At 39.6% G+C, this 24,309-nt stretch overlaps 1 protein-coding gene across 3 annotated transcripts in view; it reads left to right on the top strand.

Annotated features, from left to right (window-relative positions):
• Positions 1-24,309, top strand: part of LOC118793131 (protocadherin Fat 1-like) — a 54,839-nt gene that overhangs the window by 15,572 nt on the left and 14,958 nt on the right. For 2 of the 3 annotated variants that reach the window (XM_036551149.1, XM_036551151.1), the window contains exons 4-13: positions 8,809-8,870; positions 11,975-12,304; positions 12,476-12,686; positions 13,046-13,114; positions 13,397-13,536; positions 17,015-17,290; positions 17,644-17,854; positions 18,633-22,706; positions 23,662-23,858; positions 24,122-24,275. In XM_036551149.1, the coding sequence (XP_036407042.1) occupies positions 8,809-8,870; positions 11,975-12,304; positions 12,476-12,686; positions 13,046-13,114; positions 13,397-13,536; positions 17,015-17,290; positions 17,644-17,854; positions 18,633-22,706; positions 23,662-23,858; positions 24,122-24,275 (5,724 nt within the window). The remainder of the gene's footprint in view (positions 1-8,808; positions 8,871-11,974; positions 12,305-12,475; positions 12,687-13,045; positions 13,115-13,396; positions 13,537-17,014; positions 17,291-17,643; positions 17,855-18,632; positions 22,707-23,661; positions 23,859-24,121; positions 24,276-24,309) is intronic. The other variant, XM_036551150.1, reaches the window with a different exon arrangement.

Below are 24,309 nucleotides of genomic sequence, written 5' to 3' on the forward strand. Positions count from 1 at the left end.
TTGGTGTTGCACAAACTGGCCACTTTAGTACGTTCCTGTATAGTGAGTTGGCTTGCTTTTCATAGATAATTGCTGATAAATGCTGATTCTGTACTGTGTCAAATTACACATGTAAAACACTGACAGATGGCCACTTTGTATTGAAGAGAAGCCTCTCTTTAACTGAAGTGGAGGGAATGCATTTATTTTCCATTTATACTTCACAAACCCTCAGTTTGATTGGTAATGACTTGTGTGGTTGATATTTCAAACCAGTTGTATCAGTGAGCATGGTTATATGTGCTTTCAGCTGAAGAAAGAACAAATTGTAGAACATAAGAACATATTGTAGACTGCTCTCAAGATTACCTGCCAGTGTCCTGGTTGATCAATTTATTTAATCTATTTTTCAATACATATGTTATTATTTATAATGAGGACTGACTCTTAACTTCAAGTATGTAAAGTAAATTATGTGTAAATGAAGTTAACATAAGGCACTGTGAGTGGCATTGAGATTTATGATGCAGGACTTGATGACATCCATTGAGAGATATTTGGGGTACACAAGCCTCCTGACTGGCTCAATCAGCAAGGCACTTGTCTGGAGCGCCAGGTGAATCCTATGGCCTGGGTTTGACCCTAGCCTCTGACAACGACTAGGGGCCCATAGCAGTAGAGCAAACTGACTTTGATCTTCTAGGGTAGGTGTATGAAGGTCAGCCAGGGTTTCCTGGTAACTCTGCTTTCAGGCATCTCTGACTTGTTCTAACTATGAGTTGCTCAAATGATGTCAATGGAGCTGTGGCTATCTTTTAGCCGCCACTTACTTCACCCTAGTACATTTTTGGGACTGAAAAATAGCCATTGGCAACAAATAATCTCCTAACCTGAGAAATGGGTTAAGTATGAACACTGTTTTGCTACTGGGCACTCAAACTACTGATCTTGTTAGTATCTTGCTGTAGAATCATATTTGTTAGACTTTTTTCTGAGTTTGAGAACATTCAGTATGATAAAGGGCATGCAGAACCCAGAGACTGAAAACGCATCCAGGTGCACATTCGAATAACTTTTACAGATTGCACTAGTTGTCAAAACAGATGGGAATATGGGACCTGATTAACTAACGCAAAAGTTTAACATATGAATTTTTTTGTCATTTCTCAAGACAACCTCAGGGTGATATAAAAAATTGTATTGTTTATCCCAAACCAAAACATTAAACAATGTATTATACTTTGTTTAAGTTTTTTTTTACAAACCAAATGTTGCTTTTTTTGTTTTGTAGGCTTTTAAAAACATTTTAGCTAATGATGGACACCAATGAGCCGACAGTGATGTCATGTCTATCAATAATGAGCAATGGTATGATAGAGTGGGTAAAACATTACATTGGTGGTAATAAAATATAGTTTGATTTGGTGCATTTCAGGTCATAAAATATATATCCATTAACACATAAAAAATACAGTAATTGCCAAGAATTGGTACCCGATTAAATATTACTATTGAAGTATCTTATTAATTTCTACAAAAAATGACATTAAATCAAATGACAAATAATGGAAACATTTTACTATAAGATTTCCATTTTTATATTGCTTGTAATCTTTGTTGATCTACTATGTTACTTCTTCAGTTTAAGGAACTGGAGAAGAGCTTTGCTGGTCAAGAAATGTAATGAGCCATTCCATATTAAGAGTTGGGTGTAGGAAGCTCCTACACTGCTGCAACACTCCTCCTCTCCTACTCTGGGGGGTAATTTTCCTCTCAATCCGAGCCTGTCTGTCTGTGGATTTGTAGTGCAACGAATGTTATGTACACTTCAGCTGAACAAGCAGTCCAGCCGTTCGTTGTAATCACATCTCTCAGCTATCGCTGATTACTTTTCTTGCCTCCGCATGTAATTTGAGGATGTATTGTGCGCTGAAGTGCCTTGTACTAGGTAAGATTGTATGTCAGATCTGCCATTTATATCAGTTCTCAAAAGCAATTGTTTTCTGTTTACCTGGAAGGCATAAAGTCTTTGAAAATCACAATGGCAATCACTCCATCAGTCATTCAGACAAATTCTGACAGCTTGAGTAAAGAGAATAAATATTGCCTTTAAATAACAGCCTTTAATACAATCTGAAGACTGCTAAATGGATAAATATGTTTTGAATAAACATATTTTGTTATTTAATATTTGAATTGTATCACAAAACCATTGCAGCTAAACAGATAAGCATTCCTTTCCAATTCAATTATTAGTTTTCTATTGACACAAACCATTTTTAAGAGATAAAGATTCACTTATGAATGTACCAGGATCCTTGAATTGAACCGACTGAGCATGAAGGTAACAAAATGATCACATTTCTCACTGTATCACCAGTTTACTGGGTGCTTTCTGGCAGGTGCAATAGATTCCATCAAACGTGCACACTGTGTATCTGGGAGGATGAACGTGTTCCTCTTTATCACGTATGGCCAACCTCTTTATCTGCTGTCAACAAACAGGTTTCAACTAAGGATGAATAAGTGAGCTAACATCATTTCTGTGCATGGCATATGGATTTGTAGTTTTGAGACAACTCATCCTATTGAAAATCAACTTTCCTTTCTGTCTGTAAAAAAAGCTAGACTGAACACCCAATATAAAAAAGCTGTAATTAAAAAATGCTCCAACAAAATTAATGTTGGAATTACAGTTAGATCCAAGGATTGAATTTTTTTTTAATGTGGGATTGTGAGATGCATATATATATATATATATTAATTCATCCCCATATATAAGACTGCAGTGGGATGACAAAATCCTATACACATTCATGCTGCAGGCTATATTTTTTCCAATCATAATAACCCTTGGGGTTAAACACTTAACTAACTTACACTAAAATGCTGCAACAATCTGTAATATTACTAAGTTATGAAAGCATTGTGCTATACATGTCTAAACCATGGGAAATAATGTGACACTGTTTCTGGTTGTGGGGACAAATTACACCTGAACACTGCCACTCTTAGGTTAATCAGTTGACCATCGTCTACAGAATGTGCAAAGACGTGTGTGTGTGGGTAGTTTCTGTTGTTCTGCATGAAAAAATAAAAGCATCACTAGTGGGAAAGGAGAAAAGCCTCCTGAGAACGAACAAGCGATTCCTTCTCTCAGAAAAATGTGCCCGACAGTGAGTCAGTGCCAATGGCTGTGGGCTGCACTGCTGCTCAAACAAATAACAGCAAGGAGGGTGAAAAAACACCAGCGCCAGTCAAAATGATTGATGGTATATATCCATATCTAGTGTGATATGGGTGTGATAATGCTGAGATTAGTTGCCCAGTCTGCCATCAGCTTTGATGTTTATAGTTCAGTAAATGCTATAACAGCTCTTAATTAGATGCTCACAAGCAAGAACCTGAAGATGTATCAAATCCCAGATGTTTCTGAGAGACAGTTGAAAATCTCCCAATTTTTTGTTGTGACACTTGGTCTAGATCCCAACAAAGAGGCTGTTTTTTTACTAGAAGATACAGTAATTTAATATTTATTATCATTCATTTTCACAAATTAGGATTAGTAGTATTGACAAGGCATTAATTAATCTTTGTATAGCAGAATTACCACATTTTATCTGTCACGTGGATGGTGCCTAGACGTGGACATGGGAGAGGAAGTGGAACCCTGTGGTGTATTTTGATTTGAATCTGTACCTGTAGTTGTGCATTTAAACACATTTTAGCTTAATATTTAAAGAGACTTTTAATGTAATCATCCTAATTAAAATGTCAGTCAATTGTCTGCTTGTGGGAATACTGGGTTTTGGTTGCTTTCTGTTGATGTTTGGAATTCAGCAGACCTTGTGTTAAACATGTTGAACAATAAAAGCACACAAGGCTTTATGAATATTTACTCAACTTGTTCTGATGGCTCATTGCTATTCTGTCCACATCACAGAGAGAGACAGACAGAAGCAAGATGTATTGTAGATAGGATGGGTGCACAAGAGTAGAACTGACAAATCACGCATGTCGGAATGATGCCTGCATTTTGACTGACAGCAGGGCTTGCAGATAATGCTCATATTAATTTATTTCATGTCATTAACTGCTTTATGGTGAATAGTACAAATGTACTACTATTCCTCTGCAATTCAGGAACAAATGTGTATGTACATCTCCATGATTATATCTTTGCTGGAGAGGAGTGGAAACTTTGGAAACTGCTTGGGAGGGAGATTTTTACTGAAGGCAGTGGCTGCATCTATAGATGAATTGTATAGATTTCAAAAACTGAATTCTCTGCCAGTCAAAAGAAGTTCCATTTTGTCATGACCGACAAGCTAGAGAACTCAGAGTAAACGGGAGCTGTTTGTTTAAAGGCTGTTTTTTGCCTTCAAAAACAATTTATTGTGTCATTTGTAGCACTTACATAGTGTTTTACCAGGTGTTCCAATTCCTTAGATAGCTATGATAGCATGGTCCTGGTTTAGTTGTCCTTTGGTAACACAGTTGGCAGATGCTCTCATCCAGTGTGACTTACTAGAGGTGCATTTGATAATGTTAGGCCATGAGCTACATGGGCACTGAGACATTAGTGCCATCCTTGAAATGTAGTGCCATAGTGGAAAGCATTGCCACAGTGGAGTATGTAGTGATATACAGCATTGCCTTAAACTTTTGCCACCAATTTTTAGTAACTCTAGTAACACAAGTCTGTATTGCCACACATTTACCACCGAGCTTAGGATGCTGCAGTAGCTTCCAAAGTATCTTCTTTCCTTAAATTTAATCCATTATACATCTAAATGCTTCTATTACTGTCATAGGAGGGGAGGGGTCAGAGTTCAGAGAGCATAGATGTAGTCTTAATTGGTGGATTTTGAGCCTGCACTAAAAAATGACAATGATCCTGCTGTTATGACAGTTTTGGGGTGCTCATTGCACCACTTGGGGGCAAGGGTAGAGGAGGGACATGAATTAAATGAATGAGCCTTCCACGAAGGGACTGCTAGGCCACCAGAGATTGAGGAGCAAAGTGGTCTGGCAGGAATGTTGGGTGTGATGATACATAGGTTGTAGGTTCTTAGGGGCAGTTTTTGGTAATGCATATTTGCAAGAAGAAACACTTTGGATAATTACAGTTGACAAACATTTGCCCATTTTCCTGTTCCATGTTACTGTGTTCTGAAATTAATTCAATTTTCTAGTTGCAAATGCTTTTCCTGTCTGTTGCTCTTGGATTTTGGTCTCCCTGTTCAAAGATAGCTTGCAAAAGCCACAGCACTCTGTGGTTGCTGTGTAGTATAGGTGACTTTTTTCAAATTGAACACAAGATTAAAAGGATTGCTATATTCAGGTGATTTAGTGGCAGGTGAAATGAAGTCAGACCTGCCATGTTGCCTGGAGAAGAGAAATAGTCTTTGCTGTAAATTGAAAGAACTGTCTGGGTGATTCTTTAGAGTGTGGATACTTCTGTCAAGTTTATATGCATTGCTAATCCCATGAGTTGCATGAAAAGCCATGTAGCACTCATAGCCGGCGGGTTTAGCAGCAAATCATCCACTTCATAGACTCATATCAGTTTCCAACAACACTAGCTCTCTTCATAACAGTGTCAGCCTGTTTTTTTTTTTCAAAGGCCCCATGGAGAGTAGGGCAAGCCAAGTAGGAAATGGATACTACTTCAAACAACTTCCTGGCATTTCCTGCAATTCCACTGAACCAACAACAGCACACGAAAAAGATTATTTACCAAAAAAAAAAAAAAAAGCATACAGCAACATGTTTCTTTGTGTGTGTGTTTGGGTTAGTGGTTTTGGAATGGTTTAGCAGTGCTTGACATACAGTAGCTTTCCGTAGTTTGCTGGCCAGATGATGTGAATTTCAATGCTGATTTACCGTGGTGTCAGACATTGCTATGAATGGATTATAATAGCCGTTCACTGTGTAGTAGTAGAATAGGCAAACGTATAGCCTGCTATTATTTCTCTGTTAATCAACCTCTTAGGCAGACTGTGAATTCAACTATAATAAACGTCCTGCCTGTATTACTGTAAGTGGACAGAATAGCATTTAATTACCAAATTACTCCAGGATAGAAAAGGTTGATTGATTTTGACCATACACGCACCCAAACATTTTTAAAGATGATTGCAAATACAAGTTTCCTTGAATAAGCACTAATGATTTTTGAATTGTAAATTATAGCAAAGCATTGTTGTGGGAGAGTTTTTGTTCTCAAGATCAAATTATGTTGTTTTTTTTATTTTAATATTTTGATATAAGTATTTTGCTAAGAGTTTTTTACTTCAGTTTCTTCATTCACATGGAGAGTTTGTTTCTAGTTTTTAGTAATCATTTTTTTTCTTAATATGATTTTCATTTGCTTTGCTCAGTTAAACACCCAATAGGGGGTTAATAGGTTTTCAGTAATGACATAATGGTGTCACCATTGTATTTCTCATGGAAGTTTAGGGTTGCACAGGGCAGGCAGAGCCACAAAACATTTTTCATCTCATTTTTCATCAACATCTACTGCAGTTTGTGCTTTGGAAGTTGTGGGGTGACATACTTATATTGGCATGTATGTGTTACATGTGATTTTGAAAAATTTATAATTAAGTGTCGGAGTGTTCTGTGGAGGAATGAAAGTAAAAGGAAATGCTTACATAAATTGCAGTATCTAATCTGTAGGTTTATTTTCTGAACACTGTTAAGAACTGTATAACTTAAATGAAATGTAAGTCCATGTGCCAGTGGACTCCCCATAGTTAAAGCTGTCACAGTAGCGTGCTGGAATTGAAGAGTAAGCAGATAGAACGTGGTCTGCTAAACACATAAGAGTAATCTAATGAGGTGGGCACAGAAAAGACTGCAGGTTCGTGGCTGTTTTAAACGTGCAATAGAATTTGTTGACGCAAAAAATGAGCAAAAACCTGGAAAAGCAAGCAGCTGAGCAAAATGCAGTAAAAGAAGACCTGAGTGCCCTCAGCTATTTGAAGACATGAAAGTGCAATAGGGTGACTGACAGGTACGCACAGAAATGGCTGAATTCTGGCGTGGTTTGGTTTTCCACTCTGAAAGCAAGCTATCCATTTGTCACCTCTGTAATCCATGAAGGGTAGAGTACCAGGAAACTGACGGTCATATGAAAGCAGCTAGCCTTGATTTGGACTGTCAAGTGGATTTCAGTATTCTGACTTTGTGTTTTATTGAGATGTCAGAAGTGTTCAAGCCAACATCAAGGCATCACTCTAGGGAGCTTTTTTAAGATTGCTTAAAAAATCAACCTTTATGTATTATATTATTTTTCAAATGTATTATTATCTTAAATCTCTAAATATGCAAGAGAACAGACATGGACTAGTCATGCAAAGTTGTGCGGATGCCACATTGTAAGACATCAATGACATGATAAATGTGCTTTTACATTCACATGGTCTGTACCTCAAAGCAGTTTGTTTTTTGGTATTACTTGTAATGTATTGACACCATTATTGTATCATGTTTTTCCTTTTTTTGTGAAGACAAAGTTTTATAATGGATTAGGTCTACATGTGAGGAAACAGCTCAGAATTTGTCATCTGTATTTACCTGAATTATGTGCCTTTCAATCTACTACTATCCACTGAACATTTGTAAGTTATAGGTTCAAAATATTGACTACTCAAGTATGGTAATAGATACCATGTCTTTTATGGGGCAGGTCTCCATTGTAAAGGATGCCCAATCCTGAAGAGATATGTAAGGCCTTTATTTGATGGAGAAGTTAAAGTACTATTTTTAAGAAATTATGGCTTGCTAATTTGCACTGGTTTGTGTACCATCAGCAGTCTGAGCTTTTAGGAACCTTTTTTTATGCCAGTCAGTAGCATTGTGGTTGTAAAACTCACTTTCATGTGGTTTAAATTGGCGCACTCACCCTGCATTCAAGGCTATGGTACAATTGAATGGGGAGTTAAAATAGTACGTTTTACTTGAAAGTGAAAGCGGTTATAGTGGCAATGTTTTTTTCATCTTATGAAATTTGAACTATTCATTCATGTGTTTTCTCATGTGTGACTGGTGCACACTACTACACTATGGATACCAGGATCCTTATTTCAGATTATGAGTAATTGCAAAGTAGCATACTGTAATTGAACTGTTATGCATTGAGGCCTGAATACAGAGAAGAGACTCTAAGCACAGTGTTTTGGGGGAGTAATGTTCTGCTTGAGGTAACAGAGAGGTTAGATTGTGTTTGTATACTGTCTACCCCTGATTTTCACAGGTTGTTCTGGTATTTGGCATTTAATTATGAGGGTTGTTTCAATCCATTAAAATGTGTGGATACAATGAGGGAAGGATTCCATTTGTTGATCTCTCTCATAAGAAGCACAGAATTGTACAATTAATGCACGTATATCAAGAGACATCATACCTATGCATATACTGCAAATGGTTTTTGTAGCTGGTGACTTTTGGTTGGTTCTCTGTGTCTTGGCTATGATGTATACATGTGGCGGCAGTGTAGCATAGTGGTTAAGGAGCAGTTCTTAACCCACAGTTGCCTCAGTAAATATCCAGCTGTATAAATGGATAACATTGTAAAGAACTGTAACCTATGTAAGTCGCTTTGGATAAAAGCGTCTGCCAAATGAATAAATGTAAATGTATATTTACCTTGGATTCCTACAGCTGCACGTATTCAGAGAAATGTACTGTAACTGGAATTACCCATAAAATGTTTCGCCTAACGGATCCAGAAAATAGCTTGCATATTCGAAATTGAGTTAAAGGATGAATATATTAATTTCTCCAATTTGTAAAATTATGTTTTGATCTTACTGTTATTGACAGGTTTGGTCACAACTACCTCAAGAAAGTTGGACCGTGAACAGCAAGAGGAGCACATTCTTGAGGTAAATATTTTGTGTGTGTGTGTGTGTGGCAGTAAGTGCCACCAAAATAAACATACATAAAAAAATCTAGCAATATCCTGCTTTTATATGTATTGTTAGCAGAGGTGGACACCCGGTGGGCTTCAGAAAGTAAAAGTCCTGCCACGTATTTGTTCCATCCATGCACTACGTCATCTGAATTTAATGAGCACAACTCTTCAGCCAGGTAGAGGAGCTAATTAGCGAAATCCCCCTTTTTAGTGAATGGTTAGAACAAATACATGGCAGGACTTCTACTGGGGTGTCCACCTCTGATTGTTAGATAAACCAGTTACATTTTTGTTTGGGTTTTTATATGTCAGTCCAGAAACACTCTTTTTTGTTTTGGAAAAATGTTCTGCCTCCATGTAAAATATTCATACTTCCTGTTTATTCTTACTGTATAAGGAGAGATAATGGGATTGCATCAAACAGCCAACCTTATGATGGATTGCACATCCTTCCATTGTATCTGAAAGGCAATGCTTCAGGTGTGAGAGTTAAAATATAGCCATGCAGCAGGACAGCTAGTGCCATAGAAAATCACAGATGGTAATACCAGACAGAAAAATAATAATATGTAGTCCCAGTGAAATAATCCAATCAACAGATTTTATAACATGCAAGGAGGCTTCGATTTGTTCTCTTCAGGCTTTTTGTGAAGGGAACTTACTTCTGGTCCATGGCTTCCCATCTGGGTATGTGAGAGTGGAACTCTTTTCCTTGTTATTACTGAGTGGTATCCATAGAGACTGTACAATTCTTAGGGGTGAACGTCTTTAGCAGAAATCCAGGAGGAAGCACTTTTTTGACCCAGGGCTTTTGGGGAACAGAACAATAAAGGTTCTGGTTCCTCACCTCACCACACTGAACCCCCCCCCCCCCCCCCCCCCCCAGCTGGTGCTATGCCAGTGCTTATTAAACTCTGTAGGGAGTTAACATTCAGCAGTGACTGGCAGTCGTTTACCACGTGTCTGTTTCCACTGTGGCATGAGACCAGAATCTGGCTCTGTGCGTGGTTGTACCTTGCAGCAAGTAAGGCATCAGACAGTGCTGTTATCTGTTATTAATACAAGCCATTTGTCCCTTATTATCACTGTGTACAGATTTTACAGATTTTTACAGAAAATGAGTATGTGGTTGCATTCTATGTTTTTGAAAAGAGACAAGAGAATCATGATTTTTATTTGGAAAAACCACCACTCGAAAGAAAATGTTATCCAGAGGTTACCTCAACACTGATTTCTGCATTACACAGAAAGATCGAACCAAATACAGAAAAATAAACTAGTTGCTTTTAAAAACATTAAAAATGAAAATTATTGCTTTCATCTGCTTTCATAGTTTAAGTTACAGACTGCATTTATATTAGCACGTTCTGCAACAACCAGTAGTGGTAGAAGCTGATGGGACCTCATTTTTGTGTATCTTGGCCAGTAAATGAAGGCATCTGCAATTTTTAATAACTGTAACAGGCAGGGTGTGGGCAGCTGGTAAAAAAATGCTATAAGCACTCTCATTTAATGCTACAGTATAGATCATGGAAATATATACATTTAGTACAATTCTTTTGACATGAACACTGGCTTTTAAATTCACTGTAATCCTTATAATGTACGTTCTACTACCACAATTTGATTGGCTGTTCGTTACAGTATGGAATGTGTTAGCTGAAATGTAAGCTTTCTCCTGTTTTAAAATACTTTAAGAGTTCAGTAGAATCCAACAACCTTACAATAACAAGCTTGTGACAAAAAGTCCAAAAATGCATCATTTCAAATCCTTCTCAGGGATGCTAAACAATAGCGATATGGCTATGCCAGATTCTGTTCCAATACAGAAATGCATGTCAAGATGTTTAGTCTGGTCTTTTCATGCATAGTTCTCACATGGTTGTCAGTTTTGCATATGGACTAACTGCAAAGTGATACGTGGGCATTTGTATTAAGCAGTTGCAGCTTGAAATAGGTTAGGAAAGTAAGCCTTTAGTACAATTTCTCATTTCTGAGGGACATGTAAATTACCAGGCAGTGTGTTTTATCTAATTTGTCAACTGATCAAGATAGAGAAGAGACAAAAACCTAATTTGAATAAATGGAAAGGTTAACGTTTGTACACGCCTAATGTTCTTTGGTGCTGGACTGACTGAGTGAAATGCAGCAAAGTGGATATATCTGAAAACTTATGAAAGTAAGTTTTCAATAGAAAGAGTTAAGATCGCATAGTGGGCCATGCATACATCTGTAGCTACTCTTAATGCAAGTAAGTGGCCACTTTGATGCAGTTATTACTATGCATGTGCAGCGACCAAGCAGTCCGAAGTATGCAAATAGGCTTTTAAGTGAAAGTAGGTAAGATGCAACACTTCCTCATGCATCTCAGGTGCATGGTTGTAACCAGATGTATGAAAGGCTGGCTGAAGAAAGGCAAGACTACTCACTGCCTGTGTTTATGGGAGTACTTTACTCTAATATTAATAAAATATTGTGAGCTAGTGCTTTGTTAGTCAAACTCAGTGTACTGAAAAAAATGAACTTGTGAATTGTAAATTGTAAATTAAACGTGAATTTTGTTATAATTGTAGGTAAAAGAAGTGTGCACACTGTAGGATTGTTTCAGGTGGTTTTGATTTGCGTCATGAATTAATCAGTGCATTCATGCATTCATAAATAATGAAATAACCATGATGCATCGATGGTTTGAAAATGACCCAAGTCCCTGCCCTGATTACACAAACAACTTTCTTATTTTCATGGGATCTGTGACCTCTTTGAAAAAAAATAAAAACAATAAAAGATAACATAAGGAGGCACCAACATTTCCACCACTGATATTTTTCACCTTATATCTCATATTCTCATATTTTTGCACATCCTGATGTTTGCAGAGCTTTTACTAAGTACATATTTGAATGGGTAAGGATTTTAACAATTTTCATCTTCGAAATCATAACAGGAGATGTTTGCACTTGAGGTGCCGCGCATCCTCCAAGCCCCAAGCGGGGACTTAGATGTGAAAGCTTGTTTGAGTTTCTTATCTGTTCCACTCTGCTTTCAAGCTCTACCTCTGCATGTTCATCCTCACAGATCACAGTCACCGATCATGGTGTTCCTGCAAAGTCCACGGTGGTGAGAGTCATTGTAAAGGTGCAGGATGAGAATGACAACAAGCCCCAGTTCCTGGAGAAAATCTATAAAATCAAGCTCCCAGAGCGAGGGAGAGCAGAGCGGGAGAGGTCTGTCAGTCGGGAGCCTATTTATAGAGTCATAGCCGCAGATAGAGATGAGGGCCCCAATGCTGAAATATCATACAGCATAGAAGAGGGGGACGAACATGGCAAGTTCTTCATCGAGCCAAAAACTGGGATGGTGTCCTCCAAAAAGATTTCCTCCGCTGGAGAGTATGACATTCTCACGGTAGGTTTGTTTAATTATTAAAACAAGATGTGCTCCGCATGCTCCTAAAGCCAAACTCTTTGTCATGCTGACTTATTTCCAAATATCTGTGAAAGTGCTAAATTAGATATGCAGATGGTGGTGACATGTGCTTGTGTGTATTGTATTGTAACCCCGCTTGTGTCGTTGCAGATTAAAGCTGTCGACAGTGGCCGGCCTCAGAGGTTCTCCTCCTGTCGGCTGCATATAGAGTGGATCCCAAAGCCGAAACCTTCCGCCAAGCCTCTGAGATTCGACGAGTCGCCCTTTGCCTTCGCCGTCATGGAGAGTGACCCTGTGTCTCACATGGTCGGAGTCATTGCCACAGAGCCCACTGACGCGTCAGTCTGGTTTGACATCACAGGTATGTCAGACTGGTGTTTAGCAGCTCTGAGAGGGAGCTGCTTGAGCTGACAAAGCAACATTCTCATACAGTATCACTGAACTCAGTGCCTTTGCTGATGCATGTCAGTTTGTAAATTACTTGGCTAAGTGTTATGTTTGGTTCCAAAGGAAAGTATTGAACCTCTTGAACCTCTGAGAGGGACTTTCTTTGCATGGTGTGAAAGACAATTTTATGATTACGAATGATCCTCTGACTTTCTTTTCTCTATCCTAATCCACTCCCTTCCTAACTGGTCCCTAACTGACAGCTCTCTTTTCTCTGTTTTTCTGCTTATCCACTTCCTTTTCCTTTTGAATATTCTCTTTCGGATTTGCTAGGAGACATACAGGCAAAAGACGTGTTTTACATCGTTCAGATGGCTTGTGACCTGAACTGTACAGCAGAAGGTATCTGCTGAGATCTCATTGATTTACTTCCTGGTATATTAAGAGATCCGTGTTGGTGTTGGTGTCACTGTGTTGTGTGGTTGTCAGAATTTCATTGTGAAATGTTTATGGTGTATTGGTATAAAAGTTTGTTGGATTTGTCAGGGAAAACATATGAATTGTAACTTCAGAGAAAGAGAGTCGCATGTGCAGAGAGTAATATGCCGGTGTTCATTAACCTGTCCAGTGCCAAATGAAGGTTATTCATTTAAACCACTGTCAATTTTCATTAAAAACAAACAGGTGGAAATTACGACAGCCGCTTTGATGTGGGCAAGGGCAGCGGAACCATCATCCTGGCCAGACCCCTCGATGCAGAACAGAAATCAAATTACAGCTTGACAGTGGAAGCAACAGATGGAACCAACTCCATCAACACCCAGGTAATTGAATTGCTAATGAAATGTTTATAGAAAGTAGAATGTATTACAGTACTTTCACCATGTATGCCTTGTCATAAGGAAGCCTCATTATGGCAATCTACGGCAGGATTGGCAGGAGAAAAATTATTTGAAACAAACGAAAAAAGTAACAACAGATATGAACAGGCTATAAAATGAATGCTTATACAGCATTATCAGTCAAAGGTGAACATCATAAGTATCATCAGGTTAATAAGAAGTCTCGTCAGTAGTCTCTGTCATGTTTTTATAATAAAAAATCTCATGGAAGATTGTTCTTTTGTTCTGTTACATTTGCATATGCAATTTTTAGTTACATTCTTTTTTTTAGGTTTATATATGTTCAGAGGCATTTCAACAATCATTTAACAAAGTATTTCTAGTGAAATTGCTTTTTCATTATGTAGCGCAGCATTTTGGCTGTAGCTCTAGTAATTTTACAGTGCCTTGTCTCCAAAATGGGAACGGATGCACTCTAAACCGCCAATGCATGTATGTTTTCCTCAGTCTTTCTCTGAATGCTCTTTTTCAAACTCTATTTCAAACTCTCTTTCAAACTTTGCTTGGTGTTTACAAGTACATTTGTTCCCGTCAGTATTTACTGAATAGAGTGGGAACATTGCAATCACAATTAGAGGTCAGACTGAAAGGGTACAACTATACACCCCGGCTATTACCTAAGAACTATTACTAATTGTAACATGTCTCAAATAGCTTTTATTGCGACCATGGTTTTCTCTCTTAAAAGCTTCTTTAAAGCAGATTGGCAGCAGTGACTGAACCTTACTATTATTAATGAACATTTTAAACTGATGTAACAGTGTTTTACATGAATAATGATGATGAATCTAGGCACTAAATGGAAATGACTTAACACAAATTAAGTATAACTGACATTTTCTTCTGAGAGGAACGATGTACAAAGATGCAATATAATTCAATTAGTCAGGGGGGCATACAGTTCAATGATAATATGTATTTTAAGTCAATGCAAATTAAATTGATGGCTTTTGTGAGACCTTGTTTCCACCAGACTAAAGCAGACACTGGTGTGAGACATACAGGGAATTTCCATTTTAGTTCTAGTATTGTCTCACATTTTCAAATATAGGAATGTATTAATTACAATATGTTTTTAGGGCCCTTTTGAACAAATGGGATGGTATGCCAGACAGTAGAGTATTGTAGTAGTTCAAATGGAAGGGTGTGAAGGCATGTATTACCTAATTCGGCCAAAAGGGAAAAGAATCATTAGTTGTCACCAGTTTTAAAGTAAAAAAAAAAAAAATCATCAGATTTGTTAAAAAGGGACCCAATTTTAGGAGTCTCATAGTTAGGCACAAGGAAGCTCCTTTGTGTCCATGTGTTAATGTCCTGCTCATAAGCTTATCCACCTCTCTTCTCCTGTGGCTTTACAAAGCAAACCCAACCCAATGAATTCCCCTCGAGGTGTCTAGAGTTGCCAAGTCACAAGGCATATGATCAGCAGACAGTGGCATGGGCCAAAGAGAGCCACCAGACAACACATCCAGTTATGAGAATCCCTCTTTTCACAGCCAGGCTCATTGGTTTCAGATGAAAGAGTGTGGCAGTATTAACTCTGTGAAATGTGTAAGCGGAGGTGTAGCTTAGATATCCCATCAATTTTAAAGGATAATCCACTTCACATGGGATGAGAGAAATGAAGCTTTCTTTCTTCTATGTAAGAGACACTTCAGGGGAAATGTAAGACTGAAATGGACTGCCAGAAGAGGTACCATTTCCTGGAGAGTACAACTTTTAACCTGTGTACCCTTTCTCTGTCTTTCAGTCTTCATTACAGTTAGCAGTGGAAATTCATTTTCTTTTCATCACCATTATTTCAAAGTCTACTTTCGAGAAACCAGCTCTTCATGCTTTATTCAATACCCTGCTTTGAGGATTTCTTACACACTCTGAATTTTTACATAAATTATACTGGCCTAGTCAGCATTTTAAACCAGTATGTAAATAATGCATTTTCTTTCAGCTATGCTTCATGTATCTTCCTAGAGATGCATGCATGAGAGGTGATATTTAGTTTTAATGTCATAGCATTACTGCATTTGTTGCATAGGCATTAGCATGCATGTTTATTGAAATATTCCTCAATTCTGAAGTAATCTTCTGTGCTATCCCCTAGCTGACTGCTGATTCTAAGGTTTTATATGGTTTGTTGATATCAATATTACAAGGCTTTTTAGAATACTGAGAATGTAAGTTATACCATACACATGTGCAGTAAAAAGCTGAGACTAACAATTAGTTATACTGACACACACACAAATGTCTACCTAGGGTCTGTGTCACATATCCATATCATGTATTACTTTAATACAACAGCACAGCTTGACACGGGTCATACCTTACCTGCTGTTTAAATAGAGAGTATTTGTTTGTAGGAGTGTAATTATAGGGGTTAATGTACATTCCGCAAACCTGTAAATTAAGCACGTTTCAGTTTTTAAGCAAAAAATGTGTAACCCCTGAAATGTATAAAGAAAGGCTATTGAAGAAATGTCTCATAAACCACAAACACTAAAGTTTGCATAAAAAAACATATTTAATACCACAGCGCTTTTCTACATCAGGATGGTCAGTCAAAGGCAGGGATATGCATGTAATGTTTGATCTGTCCTTTTCAGCTAAAATCTTGTTAAACACTTTTCCAAATTACACTTGGATCCCATATGCAGTCTGCACAAACATACATTTTTTTCTGTGTTACACGTCTGAATGTGTGTTGAACTTCCTCTCTCAAAAGTTCCGCTCTTGGCATATTCTGAATGGGTATAAACCAACTGCACAGCAGAAAGGGAAACAACACTCTGGAAATCTCATCGTAAAACATTTAACAGCAATGGAAATATTGGTGGCCAAAGCTGCCACCTGGGAAGATGTATACCACCCATTATAGTGAGCTGGTAGCGGGTGTTAGTATTACACTCACTTCAAGCTGAATGCTCTATGCTAGTGACATGTGGATCCTTTGTGTTGCCATATGACAATGACATATGCTTCTCCTGGGACTCCAGTATCAGCATGCTGGGTCATGTCATTGGGGTTAATACAAATGTAGGTGACTTGTCATTTGAGGAGGACACCAGCAGCGCATTCCATCCCTCACTGTTGTTATTGGCTGTTCCAGGATCAGTTTGTACAGAGCTATATTCCTCTATGTGAACAGCCCAACCTGCCTATTACACAGCTCCAGATGCCAGTGGCATTGTTGCAGACACTAACTGATACTGCAACAGCCTATCATACTGTTACTTTATATATATATATATATATATATATATATATATATATATATATATACTTATACATATAGCATCTTATATTGGCAATATAACCAATGATTTTCTTTGAATTGTGTTGCACAATATATACACTGAACTTGTATTGACAGGGGCTTCAGATATCTGTCTTTGTTGTTTAGGTATTCATCCAAGTGATTGATACAAACAATCACAGGCCGCAATTCTCCCAACCCAAGTATGAGATTACCATCCCAGAGGACATAGCGCCGGAGACAGTCATCCTACAGATCAGCGCCACTGATGAGGATGAGAAGAACAAGATGACGTACACATTGCTGAGCAGCACCGACCCATTCAGTCTGAAGAAGTTTCGTTTGGACCCCGGAACTGGCATGCTCTACACTGCTGACAAACTGGACCATGAGACCATGCACAGACACACTCTCACAGTAATGGTACAGTGATATTTAATTTAGCCATTCCCCTCTCTTATCACAGGGAAAATAATATATGATGATGTTGGCTCTAGATGAGGAACAGCTAACGAAGCCTCTTTGAAAAAACCTGGTGTTTTGATTGAGTATTCTTTTTCTAACATGTGTCACATTTCACTTTTATTTGACGGGGTGGTTCACATCTGATTTTGCTCCTCCATTTTTGCGTTTCTACTGATTAGTTTATTTACTGATCTGCCAAGGGTATATAATTACTGCTGACAGATGAAAAACAATGAATCAGGTGTTTGTTTTTTAAGTATGTGTAACATTTGCTGAAAACTTTTTTTAATGCTTTTATAATGCTTTTACAGGTACGTGACCAGGACATACCCATAAAGCGAAATCTGGCAAGAGTGATCATTAATGTGGAGGACGCAAATGACAACGCTCCATGGTTCACCGGCACCCCATATTCCGGGCAGGTGTTTGAGTCTGCCGCAGTGGGCTCGTCCGTACTGCAGGTCACTGCTCTGGATAAAGACAAGGGACAAAATGCAGAGATCCTCTACAGCATAGAGTCAGGTACCAGTCGTGTCACGATGTACAAAATGAACCTGTTTGCTCTTGAGAGTTTCATATTTGTCACCCTTTGTGTCACACAGTGGAGTCCAGTTCTTGACAAGTGCACATGCTGCACAAATGTGTGAGCTGAAAAGGGCGAATATCATCCAAAGTCCCCTCTATTTCCAGCCTACCCATTGCAACAACTGCATTGTCGAACATGACGTGTCTGATATAGACTGTGAAGACACAAAGTATGAGTCAGAAAAGGCAAAGAAAGTCTGGAGTCCTTCTTCCCCTCTGAGTTCCCTGTAGGAGTTAATTAGAAATGGCCTCATATTTTCCCACCATTGTTTGGTAAATAAATGGGAGAGCTGGGGGTGGATGCTGTAGATATTTTCCTGTCTGGAATGTGCGTTTCTGAGATGTTTGAAATGTCTGATCTAATTGAAACAGTGTCTCGAGAATGACGGTCTTTAATGTCGAGACTGACAAAACCAGAATACAAAACAGTTGAACAGGCTTAATGTTTATCAGTTACAGCCTTGTTATGGCACCGTAAAATGCCATAATGATTTTTGTTGCTTGAAGGATCTGGAAAATGTGCAGTTCCCTCTGAAAAAAGTTAGAATAATGCTACTGGGAGCTCTTTGTGTGGATTTTGCTTTTGATATCGTCTTGGTTTTAATTTAATTAGCAATCATCATGAAATACAAGTTTGTTAATGTAATGGTTTTCTTAGAAATACATATTTATACTAATATGGTAATACATCATTTTCTCTCTGTTGTTTTCACAGGCAATGCTGCCAGTTCCTTTGCCATTGATCCGGTCCTGGGCACTATTACTGTTGCAAAAGAACTCGATCGCAACAGTAAGAGCCAATTTGAGCTGGCAGTAAAAGCTTCAGATAAAGGGCTTCCTCCGCTGAGTGTGCTGACAACTGTCCACATCACTGTCACCATCTCAGATAATGCCAAGCCCAAGTTCACCAAGAAGGAATTCTCAGCTGAAATCAGTGAGACAGCCCTTGTCGGGAGTTTTGTGAGCGTAATTACAGCCTCCAGTCAGTCCTCTGTCTCCTACCAAATCAAAGAAGGCAACACAAACAATGCCTTTGACATAAACCCGAGCTCGGGTGTCGTTGTCACTCGGAGGGCGCTGGACTATGAGACTTTGCCCTCATACACTTTGACAGTGCAGGGCACCAACATGGCAGGGATGGCAAGCAGCACCACACTTTTGATACTGCTGAAGGATGAGAATGACAACGCTCCAGTTTTCACCCAGTCCGAATTCACAGGGGTGGTCAGTGAGTCGGCCCCCGTGAACAGTGTGGTTTTGACCAAAGACAAAACTCTGCTGGTGATCCGGGCAACAGATGCCGACAGAGACTCAAACGCAAGGCTCGTGTATGAAATCGTTGAGCTGTATGCCCACAACTACTTTGCAATAGATTCCAGCACGGGAGCCATCAGGACGATTGCCAGCCTAGATTATGAACAGAGGAGCAATTTCCAGTTCACCGTCCAAGTCCATGACATGGGAATACCACGCTTATTTGCTGAGACAGCTGCCAATGTAACAATCCAAGTCATAGATGTTAATGACTGCTCCCCACAATTCAGCCTTGACGTGTATCAGGCATCTGTTATAGTGCCACTGTACAATGGGGTAGAAGTAATTACAGTAAATGCCACAGATGCAGATTCTGGAACAAATTCTAAAATGATTTTCTCTATTTCAAATGGCAATATTGGCGATAAATTTCAGATCGATCCAGTTTCCGGTGCCATCTCCATTCTAAATGCCACACAGCTGCGAAGCAGATATGAGCTGACCGTGAGAGTCTCTGATGGGAGGTTTGTCAGCGCTGCGACAGTGAATATAAATGTGAGGGAGAATAACAACAGTTTGCTGAAGTTTACCCAAGAATTGTACAGTGCCTCCATTCCAGAGAACTCGTCTGAGAAGAAAACTCTTGCAATAGTCGCTGTTGTCGGAAGCCGAGTGAACGAGCCTTTGTTTTACACCATTCTGAATCCAGACAGGAGGTTCACAATTGGACGTACCTCTGGGGTACTGTCCACCACTGGAGTACCTTTTGATCGTGAGGAGCAGAGCATGTTTGATGTGGTTGTGGAAGTGACAAAGGAACAGAAGTCATCTGGTTTTGCTCATGTCTTAGTAAAAGTGACCGTTGAGGATGTGAATGACAACAAGCCTGTGTTTGTTAACCTGCCTTATTACACATTGATGCGGAGGGACTCTGAGGTGGGTCAGACCATTAGGCAAGTGACTGCAGTGGATAGAGATATTGGCAGAAATGCTGAGATCCACTACCGCTTGAGAGAGCATAATGAGCATTTCCAGATAAGTACTTCAGGTGAAATTTCTCTGAAAAAGCCATTTGAAGAGGACGCTTTTGACAGACAGTTTGCGATCAACGTTGTGGCTGAAGATGGGGGAGAACCGGCACTTTCAGCAACAGTAGAAGTGCCGATCACTGTTGTGAGTAAGGCCATGCCAGTATTTGAAAAACCATTTTACAGCATTGAAATTCCAGAGAATGTACAATTACATACTCCAGTAGTGCATGTCCAGGCCAATGACTCAGAGGGCCCCCGCATAGTTTACTGCATCACTGAGGGAGATCCATTCAGCCAGTTTTCTATTAACTTCAACACAGGCGTTCTGTATGTCATCCAGCCTCTGGATTATGAAGCCCACCCTGCCTATAAGCTGAGTGTGAGAGCAGCAGACTCGCTAACTGGTGCCCACTCAGAGGTTTTTGTGGACATAGTTTTGGAGGATGTCAATGATAACTCACCAGTGTTTAATGCAGAGGCATACAGCGTCAGTCTCTCAGAAGCCTCCATAGTTGGCACGTCAGTACTACAAGTCACAGCCACTGATTCTGACTCTGGAAATAATAAAGCACTGTTTTATCAGCTGGTTAATAATGGAGACAGGAGTTTTGATTACTTCAGCATTGACCGTGACACCGGGGTCATCTCCACGGCTCACATGTTGGACCATGAGGAAACAACACAGCACAAACTGGTGGTGAGAGCTGTCGATGGAGGTGTCCCCGCCCTGTCTAGTGAAGTCACAGTGCTGATTGACGTGAACGATCTGAATGATAACGCACCGGTCTTCACAGAGCAGGCGTACAGCGGTAGCGTCAGCGAGCTCGCCGTCAGTGGGAACTTCGTCACACTCGTGCAGGCCACAGACGCCGACAGCTCTGATGCCGGCAAGCTGGAGTACACTCTCCTCTCTGGAAACGAAGACCGCAACTTTGCCATTGACGGAAAGAGTGGGCACATTGTCATTTCAGACCACCGTAAGCTGCAAATGGAGCCGTTTTATAGCCTCGGCGTGTCCGTATCTGATGGAGTCTATCGGAGCTCAACCACAGTTAATATCACGGTTGTTGGTGCAAACTTTCATAGCCCCTCTTTCGATCAGATCGATTATGTGGTTGAACTCACAGAGAACTCGCCTGTTGGAACGCTGGTTACAGAAGCCAAAGCTACAGATGAAGATCGTGGTCCGTATGGCCATATCACGTATTACATAGTTAATGACTTTGCAAAGGACAAATTTAAAATCAATAAAAAGGGGCAGATTTTCACACTGGAGAGCCTGGATCGTGAGAATCCCATTGATAAATTAATACCCATAAGTCTTATGGCTAAAGATGGAGGAGGACGGGTGGGCTTTTGCACCATCACTGTGATTCTAACTGACATTAATGACAATGCCCCTCAATTCCAGGCAGCCGAATACAGAGTGAATGTTGCGTCAGATGTCCCAAGGGGAACCACAGTAGTCAAAATTGCAGCATCAGATGCAGACGAAGGAACCAATGCTGATATTGCCTACAGTATTGAGCCAGGTGCTGAAAATGTTGTGGAAAATTTTGAAATAAACCCCCTCAGTGGTGTAATCATAACAAAAGAAAGCCTTATTGGGCTTGAAGATGACCTGTATTCCTTCTATGTGAGGGCTAAGGATGCTGGAAAGCCATCCAAGCAGTCAGTTGTACCAGTTTCTATTAAAATATTGAGCTCTGAAGTGCCATTGCCAAAGTTTGTAGAACAACATTACAGGTTTGCAGTTGCTGAAGACCTCCCTATTGGATCAGAGATTGATGTCATCCAGGCTGAGAGTGAGCAGGCTGTGGTTTATAGCCTTGTTAAAGGCAATACTCCAGAGAGTAACCGAGATGAGGTCTTTGTAATTGACAAGGATACAGGGAGACTAAAACTAGGCAAAAACCTTGACTATGAAACCACTAAATGGTACCAACTTATGCTGCTAGCACACAGCAACCACATAGGCAGTGACATTGTGTCTGCTGTAGATATTAATATTCAACTAAAAGATGTCAACGACAACCACCCTGAGTTTGAATCCAACCCTTACAAGGCCTTCATTGCTGAGAATTTGCCTGGAGGAACCTCAGTGATCCAAGTGAAGGCCACTGATCTAGATGCTGGGACAAACGGCCAAGTCATGTACAGCCTCGATCAGAGCCAGGAGACTGAGGAGATACTGGAGCTGTTTGCCATTGGCAGCGAAACGGGCTGGATCACCACCTTGAAGGAGCTGGACAGGGAGAAGCAGAGCAGCTACACCATAGCTGTGGTGGCCTCTGACAGAGGGGAGAAGGTCCAGCTGGTCAGCACCACAACAGTGCTGGTGACAGTGGCGGACGTGAACGACAGTCCCCCGCTGTTCACGGCTGAGGTGTACAAAGGGACTGTGAGTGAAGACGACCCAGCCCCAGGTGGAATCATTGCCATCCTGAGCACCACAGATGCTGACTCTGAGGATATACACAAACAAGTCAGATACTACATCACAGGTAAATGCTACTGGGCTGTGCTACAAAAAAAACAGCATAGTGAAGAATAGTTGCATGCTTACTAACTATTACATTTATATGGAATGTAATGAAATGAATCCTTTTAATCTGTAAACAGACTTTGAAATGACTAAAATGGAAGCTTACATCTCATAATTAGGTTGTTGAGGAAAAAAGGGAAAAGTACTGTATAATTATCTCTGTGCTATATTGACTAGGGACACTCAACCTCTGATGCTAATTAACTTTTGCGAATAACTGTGTCAGGCTTAATATCAGGAGATATGCTAAGTTGGTGCTCTCATTTAAGTTGTGATTCGTACTGCTTTGAACATGAAACATGGAACAATCTTTTTTTTTTTTTTTTTTTAAACAAGCAAATAAGTCCTGCCTCTAGGATTTCACTAATAACATGGGTAGACTTGGCATGTCAGATGCATTTAATTGTAAAATGTTGTTTTTCAAAAAATACTGTTACTCTAAATTGACAGCATTAAAGGTAACACACATAATATTAGGGTTATAGATGTATGAGTACTGCACTTGCGGCTGCCCGATGCAAGTTGTATTATTCCACAACATATTTGGTAGTGTTAAACTTGTGCATGCTGGATCAGTAATAATGTAGAGCAGTGAAAAGGTTAAATAGATTAAATGGATTAAACAGATTAACTTGCTTCTCTGAATACTAGACATGTACCTGGTGAAAATGAAAAACTGAGAAAAGTTTATAGTGATTTACAGGCTTTTGTATTGGACTTCAGTTTTAGTGTTTGGCGTGCTCTCCCAAGCCGCAGTTATACATCACTATAAGCCACCAGACATTTCCTAGACTATTCAATACCACACTGCAATGAGGCTTGTTGTTGTACTGCCAGAATCTCTACTTCACCTCTCCTGCTAAATGTCTGCATTGTTCATTAGTTTGAATGACATCTTCCCATTGACTTTACAGGAGGAGACCCTTTGGGACAGTTTGCCGTTGAGCACATTCAGAAGGAATGGAAGGTGTCTGTCAGGAAGCCCCTGGACCGAGAGGAAAAAGACAATTATCTCCTAAATATCACAGCCACAGACGGGACCTTTGTGACAAAGGCAGTTGTAGAGGTTAAGGTCCTTGACGCAAATGACAACAGCCCCGTTTGTGAGAAGGTACGTCTCCAAATGTCACTACACCTGCGGTGTTCTTCCAGGTAACCCCTTGAATGATCCATTCATGTTTAACTGTTAAGGGGGAAAAAACAGCTGAGAAAGGTTGAAAGAGGAAGGTCAGTTAAATGCTCTGACGCATTAAGAAAGCAGTTATTAGTCGATTGTGTGCAAGTGTTTATTGGGATGTATGTATTATAATTTCTACCACATGTTACATAAGATATGTGTGACTATATACTGATCTAATCTTATGATTTCCATAGTCCTTCTATGCTGAAAGTGTAGCAGAAGACACCCCTGCAGGAAAGATGATCTTACAAGTCTCGGCCACAGATGCTGATATTCGTTCCAATGCTGAAATCTCCTACGAGCTCTTTGGACTAGGATCAGACCAATTTAGTATTGACTCAAATACGGGTAAAATTCATTATATGTTTATATGTTTTTTTAA

Source organism: Megalops cyprinoides, chromosome 18, assembly GCF_013368585.1.
Source record: "Megalops cyprinoides isolate fMegCyp1 chromosome 18, fMegCyp1.pri, whole genome shotgun sequence".
Lineage (NCBI taxonomy): Eukaryota > Metazoa > Chordata > Actinopteri > Elopiformes > Megalopidae > Megalops > Megalops cyprinoides.